Source organism: Sceloporus undulatus, chromosome 3, assembly GCF_019175285.1.
Source record: "Sceloporus undulatus isolate JIND9_A2432 ecotype Alabama chromosome 3, SceUnd_v1.1, whole genome shotgun sequence".
Lineage (NCBI taxonomy): Eukaryota > Metazoa > Chordata > Lepidosauria > Squamata > Phrynosomatidae > Sceloporus > Sceloporus undulatus.
The window spans coordinates 208,358,313-208,372,194 of record NC_056524.1 but is presented as its reverse complement, the minus strand read 5'-3'; the positions used below and the strand labels follow the sequence as shown (position 1 = coordinate 208,372,194).

At 38.8% G+C, this 13,882-nt stretch overlaps 1 protein-coding gene across 1 annotated transcript in view; it reads right to left on the bottom strand.

Moving 5' to 3' along the window:
- The window catches only part of CFAP43 (cilia and flagella associated protein 43), a 76,405-nt gene that overhangs the window by 25,448 nt on the left and 37,075 nt on the right, over positions 1 to 13,882 (bottom strand). The window contains 5 exon segments of the mRNA XM_042457719.1: positions 2,448 to 2,525; positions 4,342 to 4,452; positions 5,760 to 5,919; positions 9,982 to 10,112; positions 12,463 to 12,615. Coding sequence (XP_042313653.1) covers positions 2,448 to 2,525; positions 4,342 to 4,452; positions 5,760 to 5,919; positions 9,982 to 10,112; positions 12,463 to 12,615 — 633 coding nt within the window.

Sequence of the window (13,882 nt, the reverse complement as noted above, 5' to 3'; positions counted from 1 at the left end):
AGCTCTCAGACTAATTCTAAATGCCCCTCTAAACTGCAAATCCCAGGTTTCCATATGAGGTTGCCATGGCAACTAAAATAGAATAATATTGCTGTAACAGTGTAGTGTGATAGAACTCCAGCTGAAGGCTCTGCAGAGATCTAGGTCTGAGGCACTGCAGATTATTTCATCTGATGTTGCCACTGCTCTGCTTGAGTAAGCTTGAAGTTTCAAAGAAATATTGAGCTTGATAATACAGTACGGTATGCTACTCAGAGTATCAGTACAGCAGACCAAGAACCTGACAGAACATAGCAATCCAATCCATATAAAAAGTGAAGAGTTCTCTAAATATCAAGGACCATAAGAAAATTTTCAGTGGAGAGCAGAATTTTTTGAGAATGGTGGGTAGAACTATAGCCTGTCCCACAAGAAAGTTCAAAACAACATTAAGCAAAGGTGAAATATCAGGATGGAGCACTACCATAATGGAAAGCCCAGTAAGGTGGATGTACGTGAGGGCACACAACTTAATTTCTGTCTTACAGAGATGATTCCAACCAAGAATACTGTCTTGAGCATAAGCAGTTTGAGACTACAGGTCACAAGTAGTTTACAATGTTACCCAATTAACTATGTTAATACTACTAAAAGGAATCAAGCAGGAACTGGTGAAGAAACTAGGGGGTACACCCATAGTTGAAGAGTACAGAAGAGAAAAATGATAGGAATAATCAGTAGCAGGAAAGTAAGAAAAAAAATCTCCCCCAATTTTAAAAAATCTTGCAATATGTTCTAACTTTTGCAACTATAACTCCCAGGTGTGGATGAATTACTCCTCTGCCCCTCCAAAGAATGACCCTTCACAGTAAATACCAATACTTGCTTCTTTGCTCAATACACAGGAACAATATACAATCACATGGGATAGAATAGCTGTGATTGCCCTTTACTTTTGATTGATTACTTATTTAATTTATATCCCATCTTTCTCTTGATGTGGGATCCAACGTGTTTTACTACAAGGTTAAAACAAAATACAGCTAAAAACCTGATGATAAAAACCCAATTAAAACAAATACATTAGCTACCATATTAAAATACAGTTGCCCCTCCTAATTCACGGATCTAGGATCCGCAACCTCGAAAATCTGCGGAGGAGTGACCGCCGCTATTTTCAATGAGACGTACACAAGGGCACATACCCCATTCAAGCCTATAGGGATTGAATATGCACGAGCCTCCATTTTCACGGGGGAGGGGATGGATCCCCATGAAAACAGAGGGTCAACTGTGTGTTGAAGCTTTATGTTGCTAAATGCAGATACGTGCAGATTGACATTTGAAGTATTTTATGAATGTTGATGGATTGCTCCAAGCTGCCCTCCTTCATGCCTTAAATCCTTCTATCACCTTGTTGAATAGGCCCATCTCTGTTGTGGTCTTGGTTTATGGAAATAGTCATAGCATGAAAAAATGCATTTTTCAGTCTACTAAGACAGTATTTGCCTCCAAGGTCATATATTAAATGAGACAAACATAGCCTCTGAGTGTCTTCATGGTTTCAAGGCAATGTGCAGTGGGAAAGGTTGAAATAATGAAATAAAGTACAGCAAGGAATATTAGTTCAGAGAAGTAAAGCAGAGCAAAAGATTTAAAAATGTGAAGGGAGAGAATTGAGTATCTCCTGGTGATGACAAGGCAAGAGTTCAAAAACTGAATTGAGAGAAAGCAGTCAGTGGTAGAAAACTCTTTGTGGCCACATGACACCAGCCTCTGGTTGGCATGAACAGTTAAACCATGTGATTGTGGATTGCTCCTGTGTACTGCTAAGTGAATAAAGATGCAGGTTTTCAGATTTTTAAACTACATATCAATCACTGTTCTATTAAATATCCTTTATATGCAGCTATACAATTTCTGGCTCAAAACAGATGGGCCAATAAGTGTGGCTTCTGGCCACCTTGGGGGTATTGCGTGCAGACAACGCATGTCCCTGACGTGGCCAGAAACTGCTCTGATGGCCCAAGGCTGCCAGTAAAAAGAGTGGCAAAAAGCTGGTCCTTGCCAGCGGCCCATTTTGGACTGCCATGGCGGTCCACTTTAAGAGCAGACGGTCTGGTCACCACAGTCTGGGGCTGACTGGGACTCGATTGCAGGCAGAGTGGCCAAAGGCCTCTTCTTCATGCCTGTCTGTTTCAACATGGTGTTGCTTTGTGTAGGTCTTTCCTATACAATCTCCCCCTACATGTCAGTGTCCATCATAATGTTTCCCATCATGATTTTTAGAGGCTTCCATACAAGTATGGAAAGGGCCAGAGAGAATGCTTATTGGACAATTATGTCTAAATGCCACTCTGAAATGGGCAGTGTTGTGTTAATGTTCCTATACTTTGGATAAGCTGAAGTGCAGTACCACAGCAGTGCTTTTAGAAGTATTCTGGTGAATCAATAACTCAAACACACACCTTTTTTCGGAGTGCTTTAATTCCAAGTTTCACTTTCTTTCTATTTTCAGCAAACTTGCTGGATTCATCTTTAATAGCCTGCAATACAATAGGTAGACAGATGGTGAAAATAAACAGAGGAGTAGAAAACTATAACTTTAGATATATGAAGTAAAACATAGATAAACTTAATAAGTATTATAATGTGAAAATCCTTGTTTTAAAAAACCCACAATAATCTCTTGACTATTTTCTCTTTTTTAATGGTGAGATTGACTAGAATAGCATTTCTAAAATGTAGAAAGCTAGGTCCCTGAAGATTTACTTGTTACTAACAACACAATCTTCACTACGTCTACTCAAAAATAAGTCCTATTGTACTCATTGTAGACAACTCTCAGATAAGCGTGAAGAGGTTTGAATTGCAATCTAAATGTTCCAGTCTCAACTCACAAGAAATCCTTTCTGTTTCCAGGATGCAATTTATAAAGAGCACATTAATTTACAGGGAGAAAACTTGGTTTGGCTATCACATTCCTGGTCCACGAAAATAAGGTTTGTTGGATTGAAAATTACCAGTGAACTTGAGTAATCTCCTTTCCCTTTCTAGTTAGTTTATGAAAATTCATTCATTCCCAATCCAGAAAATCATCATTTGTTGGACAAGAAAGCTAATTTCTTTTAGAAGTGCAACAACGCTTAGCACTGAAGAGTCAACAATGTCTCAGAGAAGACAACAGTAATAGAATTTGAGTGCTCCAAAGTCTATGCCCTTCTTGTATATCTATTCTGACCCCTCTGCAATGTAAACTGATATCATTAAGGATGTTTTTCCACATCTTCTCTCCCCTCCATTTGTCTCTCAACTCTTCCCTAGATTGTAGCTATATTAGATCAGCACACGCTGAGTAACCTTCATATCTTAGAATGGAGTTCATATAATAAAGCCTTTAGCTTATTTGTCCAAACCACTGGTGTCTTTGTTCCTTAATCAGGATCTCTAATTGCTACACACACTCTCTATCAATCATCCTATTGGGCCTATTGTGGTCCTGCCTGCAGACATTCTGAGGAAAATCCACAGCCTCTGAGATTAGGCAACACTAAGAAGCAGAGTACCCCTGAAAATCCTGTATATTCACCAGCACCTTCCTTGACCCCTGTTCATTCAGTCTACCTCTGTGCTTGAGCTTTTATTGCCTTTGATTGTGGCTTTGGATTGCTCTTCCCTGATTTATTTGCTCTCTGATTTGTTCCTGCCAGCTTAAAACTCAATTTGTCCTTGTCTTAAGACCTTATCACACGGGGCACTTACCGAAATGGAATTGTGGGCCAAACGCTTCAGAAGCACAGATGTGGGATCTCCAGTCGTGCTTCTCAAATGTCACTGAAGCGTGTCCTGCTCTTTTCCTGTCGACAAATCGTTCGTGGAGCAGCCATTTCTGTAATTATGGGATCTTGTTATTACAAAAATGGCTTCTCCATTAATGATTAGTCAATGGGAGAAGAGCAGGATGCATTTCAGTGACGTTTGAGAAGCGTGACTGGCGATCCCACCTCTGCGCTTCTGAAGTGTTTAGCCCACGATTTCATTGCAGTAAGTGTCTCCTGTGATAAGTGCGTAAGTCATGTGTTATAAGCTTGGAATTTGTTGACTTAAGCTTTGCACTGCTTAGACACTGCTTGTGGTCTCTGCCTTGCCTCAAACAGGGCAGAGCCCAAAAGAGAGGAACCAGAAATTAGAAGAGTGGCATGTCACCAATGCAGCCTGTCTTTTTTTTTTCCATTTCTGATCAGTTTCTCTGAAGATTTGATCATGAGATGGCTTTTAAAAGTATGTGTTTTCACAGGACAATTTCAAATCAAATCAAATAATCCAGTTGGCATTAAGGCTTTACAGTAGCAGTACAAGTACCTTCTGAGCTTTCTGATCTATCCATGCAATTTCATCAGGTTTTGCTTGAGTCAAAAGAAAGTATTCATCTTCCTCTGTCATTTCAATACCTGATGTCCTATGGAGCCTCATCTAAAATATATACATATAAATAATTCAGAAAACACATGAAATCCATTTGTCTTACTTAAAATTCAATTATCTGCCATTCAGGTTTGTCTTAGTATTTAGTATTTATTTTAAGTTGCCTTTATGTTTATGCTGTCTCACATTCCTACTCAACTCATTCAGATGGAAGAATTCCCTATATGAACCAGCCAAAACCCTAAGACCTTCAGGGAAGGCTTTCTCTTGGTCCTGCCACCATTACAGGCACATTTGGTGAGGACACAAGAGAAAACCTTCTTAGTGGCTGCTCCCATCATTTGGAACTACCTTCTGCTGGAAGCTAGACAGGCCACCTCTCTGTTCTGCTTTTGCCATCAGGCAAACACATTTCTTTTCAAGCAGGCGCTTAAGACATAATTGTGCCCAGGAGGCTTTTTACTGGGGTGTTGCTTGTTATGATTTTAATTGTTTTATATTTTTAACTCAGCATTTTTTATAAATAATTTTTATTCTATTCATTAAAATTACAAAAAATCAAACAAACCCATAAATACTGTATAATTATTTTTCTTGGTAGTGAAGTATTCAACAAATAAGATATGTACTTGTATATGCATATACATGCATCTTTCATACAAATGTATTTTTACTATAATTCCTGTATTGCATATATATTATTGTTATACACTAAATATATTTATTAAAAATAACTTTGTCAAATTAAAAAGGTATGATTTATTATTAATTTGGTTTACTTCCTTTCAGGCTGTATTGAACGTTCTTCTTGATCTTTTACTTGTGATTTTTCTTTAGCAAATAATTGCAACTTCTATTCTTATTGATTTGGTTATGAACTTTATTTTCTAAGTTCTGTCGTTTAATGTTTTTAATTTAGTATTTTAAAAGGATTTTACATTTTTGTTATATTAATATTATTGCTATTGCTTTTAAGCTTTTGTGAGTTGCTTTGGGTCCAAGTTGGGAGAAAGGCAGCATACAAACAAACAGGCAAATAAAATAAAAATTCCTTTTGTCATATCACTTTATCTAGAACATTTATTAGTAATTTCAAAATGGTTCCAGAGACAAGTTCATAATATGCAGTCAGTCACTCATCCAGTTCTCCAAATACACAGTGCAGACCAGTACTGCCAATACCATGACCTGGTCATGAATTTCAATCTAGAAATGAGTGGAAAAACCATCTAATAAATGTGGCAAGTTCAAAAATGTATATTCTTAACAAGAAATTACTAATCTAGACTTATTTTTCAGCTCTTTGCCACCTAAAATAGTGTGGCACATCTCAATATATTTAAGAAATGTATGACCTGAGAAGAAGCACTCTCATAGACTTGGGATTTTGTTGCTGCTGTCCACTCTGTCATGTTCCGTAGAGCTAGGTTTTCACGGAAAATAGAGCTGTTAACCATGCTAAGAAGATAAGTGCCAAAGTCAACTGCATCCTTTATTTTGCGTTCTCCAAGCTTCCTTAGGGAAAAAGGGGGAAAACTGACAATGTAGCAAGTTGGTAAGATTGTACTGCTCTCTTTAATAGACTGGTTAATTTTTTTTCACAGATCAAGTCTATATATATATATATATATATATATATATATACTGAGAGGCAAATGGTGGGATTGACAGATGGGATTTATCATGAATATTCATTCAGAGATGGTTGGAGAACCAGTCCACTACTAATGGGTTTCCTTGCGCTAACTGGGTCTGCAGGAGTCAATATTCTTTTTCAGTTGTCATCTGTTGAACTCCTGCACTCCGCAGTCAGTTTATTTATAAAGTCTTGATGACCTTAATTTCCTATCTTATATATATATTTATTTATTTAGGGCGGTGTGGATTGGTCTTCCAGCCATCTCTGAATGAATCTTCATGGTAAACCCAATCTGTCATTCATGAGATGGCCGGAGGCACAATCCACTACTTACAGGATATACCCAAGCCCATGGGTGGAATTAATATTTTGACAAGACAGACTGTATAACAGTTCTGCCAAATGCTGCTTTTGCAGAATGGTATTTATTAACTTTGTAATGGCGAATAAAAATTGTTGGCTCTTTCCATCCTGCAGGCTCACATATTTCTGATTGAGATCTTGGCACTGAATATGCTGATGTAGTGGACATAGATCTTGTTGAATGTGGCCAAACTGGTCCTGGTCTTGAATTCTTTCCCCAGTCATAACAGAGAAAGATTTTATCCATCTTCCTACAATTGTTTTTGATGCTTCCTGACCAATATTTCTTGGATTACAGGAAACAAATAATGACTCTATTTTCTTAATAGATTTTGTTTTCTTTATATATGCCTTTATGGCCTTTCTCACATCCAATATATGCCACCTCATGTCTTCCAGATGTCTCAGATTAGGACAAAAGGTAGGTAGATACAAAACTTCTGGTATCATATAACTGTTCGGGCATTTTGGCATAAATGTTGGATCTAACTTTAATACTATTCTATCCTTTTCTATTCTACAATAATTAGTGTTTACGGACAAAGCTTGCAATTCTGAAATTCTTCTTGCTGAAGGTATGGCTACCAGGAAAGCAACTTTGTAAGGCAACATTCTTAACATGACCTCTGACATTATTTTGAAGGGAGGTTTTGTTAATCTGTTGAGTATTCAAGTCCCATGATGGAAACCTATATCTAGTTGGGAATGATATTAAAGTAGCTCCTCTTAACATTTTAAATGTTGCTGTCCAGATAAAGCTACACCACCAAACTCTAGAACTGTTGAAAATGCTGATACCTGCCTTTTTAATGTACAGTATTTGGCCTGAGACCCTTTTCTAAACTGTCTTGTAAGAATTGTAAGACATGCTTAATGTTCACTTCCATGAACTGTATATTTCTTTCCAGACACCATTTACCAAATATTTTTCATGTCCTCACATATATTGATTTTGTTGATTCTCTCCTCAATGACATGATAGTTTTCACCACCGCTGTGGAATATCCCTTTCATATTAGATTCTGGCGCTCAAGCTCCAAACTGTCAAACTCAGCCAGCCTGGGTTTGGATGTACAATTGGCCCTTGAGTTAAAAGGTCTTCCCTGTGTGGTAGTTTGTATGGTTGATCTACTGACATCTGAAGAAGCTGAGGGAACCACGGTCATCATGGCCAATAAGGCACTACCAATACCACTGTTGCTTCTTGTTGACTCTCTGAATTATTACAATGGGTGGGAAAGCATAATGCATCTTTTGCTTCTGCTGTATTGCTTGAATCTATGGAGTAGTACTGTTGCAATTTGCATTCTTTACTGTTGCAAACAGGTCCACTGTGAACAGACACTACTTTTGCTGAAGTTTTAGAAACACTTCCGGATGCAGTTCCCATTCGCCTGGATGCAATTTGTTTCGGCTCATGTAGTCTACCTTTATATTGCATGCTTTCTTCGAATACACTGCTGTCAGTGAGCTCAGATGTTTCTCTACCCATCTGAACAGCATGTTTGATTCCTGCACCAATGCTTTGGAATGAAGACCTCCTTGTTCCATTATATACATTCTTACTGTCATGTTGTCTGTTCTGATTTGTACATGATGACTTTGAATATGTCTCCTGGATGAGAGCAGGTCTAGCCTGACAATTTACAGCTAATGAAGCTAGCGAAAATATTGGGAATATTAATATCATCAATGAAGCTGGTGCCTTGGGGCCGACATCATTGCAAGATACTACAAACACTTTTAATACCACATCAAAGGAACATAGCAAGAAAGTTAAGATATCAAGTACAAATACCAAACGAGGTAAAACAACAGATGACTGTGGATTATAACAGCAAAGACAGGTGTACAGTGCACCCGTGCCATACGCTGAAAGCTGCGCTGGGAAAAGGGGCAGCACACCCCATAAGGGGTAATGGTGCACATGCCATGTGCACAAGCCCCATTCATTTAAATGTGGCTCGAGTATCCATTTCCTGAGGTTCCACCTCCTCATCCTCCATTTCTACATCCTGTCTTATCCATTTTGGCATACATATCATTATACATTCTTTTTAGAAATTGCATAAACTGATTTTTATTTGTTACCTCTGACTGAGGAAGCTAATTAGACATCTGGGACCATTCCTCTTCTCCATCAAACATTTCATCTTGTGCTGACTGAGAAGTAGAACCTACACACAGGAAGCCCTTTTCTTTTGAATTCCCTCCCTTATGGGGCCCTGTGAAATCATGACTGGTAAAGCAGCCGTTTCTCCTGTGCCTGCATGCTTGGAAACTGCTGTTTCTGTAATAATTCATGCTGTGCATGTGCAGGAGGAGGTGCTCTTGTGAGAGTCAGCCCCTCGCTTCTGAATAGAACTGTGCTCGGCAAGATGCCGGCTGCAAGCAGCCGTGGGTTCAATTTCATATTTTTCACAGCTCAAGCCTATATCATTTCCTCATGAACTCAGAGGCAAATTGCAGGATTACAGTTACCTTCCATCAAATTAGCTGTGCTTATTTAGTTTTGGAAAACAAGTGATTATGAAGATTAATAACATAGAATAGCTTTCTAGTACCTAACCTGGCAATCTTCAGTTGCTGGGCTTCTACTCCAACCATCACCAGGCAGCATGGCTGTGACAAGCTAGCTGGAGAATGATGGAAAATGTAACATTCTGGAGAGTACCATGTCATGCTAACTGCCATATTTCCCAGAAACTTTATTATCCATTTCTGGGCAGTCTGCTTTTTATTCCTTTCCTGCAGAACTATTAACATCTATGGAAGTTGGCATAACATAGACAGATTTTGCATACCCTAGGAATTTTCTGGTAGCATCCAGTGTTCTATGTATTTTGTGGTCATTATTACTCATTTGGAGGGTTCCAGCATGGTGTAGTGATTTGAGTGTAGGACTGTGATTCTGGAGACCAGGATTCAAATCCTGCCCAGCTGTGGAAACCCACTGAATGACCTTGGGCAAGTCCCATGTTCGCAGCCTCATGGAAAGGCAATGACAAACCTCATTTGAACAAATCCTGCCAAGGACACTGAATTATAGATTTGCCTTCAGGCCGCCCTAAGTTGTACAGTGGAGCCTTGTCTTACATGGGGATCTGTTCCAGACCCCTTCCCCCCGCGTAAGCTCAAGACCCATTCAATAGAATAGGGCTTGTGCTCATGGCGGCGTGGTGCGCAGGTGCCACAGGCACACACGCCATTCAATTGATTGCAGCGCAGCTTCTGCGTAAACCAGAAGCTGTGTATGGCATGCCCGCATATGGAGCAGGCGTACTGTACAACAACTTGTGATGTAAAGAAACCAGCATGGCATAGTGATTTGCATGTTGGACTATGACTCTGAAGACCAGCGTTCAAATCCATGAAAACCCACTGGGTGACTTTGGGAAATAACTTGAAGGCAAACAACAACAACAACAACAAAATACTAATTTGCATAAACAGTAATGAGACAGTGGTGTTTGAAATTACATTGCTTTAGAACAGTACCATAACAGTACAATAATAATCTGCTGAAAATCTGTTTTATGTCATATCCAAATAATTTTTTAAAAATTCATACTTACTTCCATTTTAGACAAACAAGCGCTCCATCCTGTGAGCCACAAGCAAGCATATACTGGCCATCCAATGAGAATGCAAATGATCTGATTCCTCGTCCATGATAGGAATGGCAGTACTCATGAGTCAATACATCCTTAGGATAAAAAGAGGAAGAGAGGGGAAAAAACACTTGTTTTTTTTTAATCAGGGAGCCGATTCTGAAGAAAGGAAAAGATAGAGAAGGCATGTGTAACTCCACAATCTGCACAGGCTCTCAACTTTGATGAAGATTGGGAGCATTAGGTCTGCAATACCCTGATATTTTTAGTTATGCAATCTGTAGCCTGTCTGATCATAGAGCTTTAGAAGGTTTACAACTAAAAGTACAGCTAAACGTATCTCATTTAGCTGTGTCTATTAACACATTAGTGAGAACCAATGTGGTATAGTGGCTTGAGTGTTGGACAGCTCACCTTGGGTAAGTCACATTCTCTCCACCTCAGAGGAAGGCATGGCAAAACCCCTCTGAACAAATATTTTTAAAAAACAAAAACCCAACCCTGTGATAGGTTCACTTTTGGGTCACTGTAATGACTTGAAGGCACAACAATGCCCACACTACAAGACAGCTATGTGCAGGCTATATTAATGTTCAAGGAAACAAAGCTCCTTATATTACAGATAATGGCCATGAATTAGAGCATCATATGGATATGAGCTTATCACTTTTGATGGACAGAGCTCTGAAAGGGCATATGGAATACTGTACTTTTCATATTTGGGTCCTGGAAACAGAGAAACAGTTTCACTAAATTGTTTTTTTTTTTTTAATTAGATTACAGGTTGGATGCATTTGCCTTGAAAGTTTTGACAACACTTAAGTTAAAATGAAAATTAAATCAGATTAAAGTTTAAGTGGGTATAAAAGATCTACTCAAGGAAGAACCTAATTTTCATTGACCAACTTGGTACACATGCATGTGTTTTATCCATAGTTAAAAGTTAATAGGAAAGGATTTCACAAATCTAACTCAGGACAAAACTAAAGGTGTTGACTAAACAAACAAGCTTAATAAGCTTCATTTATATACCGCTTCATACTGCCTAGGCAGTGTCCAAGTGGTTTACAACTGTAAGCTAATTTGCCCCAACAATCTGGGAACTCATTTTAGCGACCTCGGAAGGATGTAAGCCTGAGTCAAGCTTGAGCCCTTCTTGCTGGTCTTGAACTCACAACCTTATGGTTTTGAGTGAGTGGCTGCAGTACAGGCATTTAACCACTGCGCCACCAGGGCTCCTAAGGACCTCCGACAGTAGGCTACAGTGCCTTATCTCCTTTCAGTACTTTGGTATCTCTGCAAACTTAGTGGTATATACTTATACACTATTTTCTATCCTTCTGTACCAGCCTGAGAAGAGGAATGAGATTTAAACAAGAGTACCTTGGGGACTGTCGTTCAGAAGAATACACAACAGGTCTCTAGACGAGAACATCAACCTCAGTTAACATTCTCAGTTACAGCCCCCAGGATTTCTTACAACTAAGTGGTGACAGTGATAGCAAAGCAATGTAACAGTGTACTGCGGATCCATCTTGTGATAAAATTTATTGTTTTTAAGCAGCTTCCACTTCTGAGAGTGAATGCATACATTAGACAAGCTATCTGATTATGACTCATATCTTCAAGCTCAAACCAGAAGTCTCATTAACTAAGTCCATTGGTGTTCTCATGGAAATATTCCTATTATAAAAAGTAAAAAGTTATAGCTAGATGGCCAGTGACTGATCAGTGGGACTCGTAAAAGAGCTTTTGATATAAAAACTGATGGAGAAAATAGCCTATTGTCTTGCATTTTGCTGCAAATCTTGACTTCTGTACAGCGTTTGTTCTTTTGCTCACAGTATCCTGCAGCAGTAAGGCCTGTATTTTGGTATCTTTGGATCAGATTAGCTTTATTATTTTTGCTTGGGTGTCCCTTCTCCAGACACTCCTCAGATTCTCTATGCATTTTATTTCTATTCCTGTTTTCCTCAGTAGATAAGTCTATCCTATGAGCGAGACAATGCAGGCTCAGAGCATGACTTCTTTAGATGCTTCGGGGTGACATGTGACATCTGGAGGTCCCCTTGGGCCAGGCTGAGTTGGACAGTAGCGGCAATCTATCTTTCAAGACTTGTGTCTGACCCTGAGATCCTTTCTATTTCTACTGTACATATCCTGTTTTGACTTTAAATCATCTCCCATGCCCTTTCACAAATCTTTAGTTACAAGTCATACTCAGATAGAAGAAACATTAAACCCCATTTGTTTTCCTTCTATGACTCAAATGTTGATCTGTATTTATTCCTTCTACACACCTTGAAACTCTACAACAAATAACACAATACATACTTCCAAAATAAAAACAGAGCATCCTGTATTCATTTATTTAATGTACAGCATGAAATGCATTTATAACTCTGATGAGCAAAATTTTCATGAGAACTACATTCCAGCAATTACCATACTTGAAGCATCATGGATAAAAACTAGCCCGCTTTCTGCAAATGAAGCTAACCATTTGCCATGAGGTGACAAATGTAGAAAAGCACGTCCAAATTGTTTGCTTGGCATCTTCTTCTCCGAAAGAATGATTGGCTGATCTTTCCAGGTTATCTATAAATCAAACAGATAATACCACATAACAGATGGTTGTATTATTTAAAGCTGATCATGCCAAATAATTAAAGGTAACTAGGTAAGAACTGGACATTCAATTGAGTCCAGAAAAAACCCTTATTAAACTTTATGCAAACTGCTGCTTGCAGCCCTCTCAGTTTTCTCTTGCATCCCCATTTATTATGCTGTGCTAAGAGTCTCCTCTCATCTACAGAAAAGCATCTACTTTCTTCATCTAAACAAACCTCCTTCACCCCGTTTCAATCCTGTCTTCAAATTCCATTTCTGCCTTTTATATAGCTGCTAAAATGTAACAGGTAGTAGCTATTGCCCAGGATTCCACTGTCTTTCTTGCCTGATAAAAGTTCTCATGGTTCCCATGGTTCTTTTTCTCCTTTCCTTTTCCCCATGTATGAATGCACAGACATTTCTGCTACTGCCTTTAGCTTTTTAAACAGAACTCTCCTGTAACGGAGAGAGTGGAAGTACTTCATATGCCGCGTGAATGCCTGTGGCACGTACTGAGGCTGTCAGGCCCTGGCAAGCATCAATGTCATTGCTGTATCTAGGGTCTAAGAGTCGAATTTCAATCTGGGACAAAAATAGTTTGGATGTCTGAGAAATCAATCCAGTTATTCCAGATTATTTGCAAAGTGCATTTGAGAAAGCTAGCTATCATAATTTTAGAACTGGTCTATGGTGCCTATAGAATGTTGGCTAGTGAAGGCGCCTAACCTGTTAACAATTGAAAAACAAACTAAAACTGATTTCCGGTAAAAGAAGCAAACTAAGAGTCAAATTATATGAAAGGTGAAATGTACCATTCTATTGCAGTCTAAGGATTTGGGCTATGTATGTTAAATCATAGCCAGACAACATCTGAAATGGGACCAAGGGGACAGGACTGAGTCCCTTTCTTCTATGTCATTCCTTATAAAAATCACCTTCTTCTCAAAATACTAGAAGAAAAATATATGGGTATATAGAAGCTCTATGAGAGAAATACATGGCTGCAGTGGGTATAGAAATGACAGCATATATTTCTGGTGGCATTCCATGTAGCATAATCCTTTGTGTAAACAAATGGGAGCATTCAAATATAAATACTCCCAGCATCTCTCAATCTTGGTAGCAGAAAGGGCTAGAAACCTTGTTCCCTCTCCAGGGCATTGATGATAACCCTCATCCTGCCCCATCCTGCATCTTCAGTGTGGCCATAGGTATATTAGATTGGGACAGAGACAGATTCTTTAGCCTTCACCCT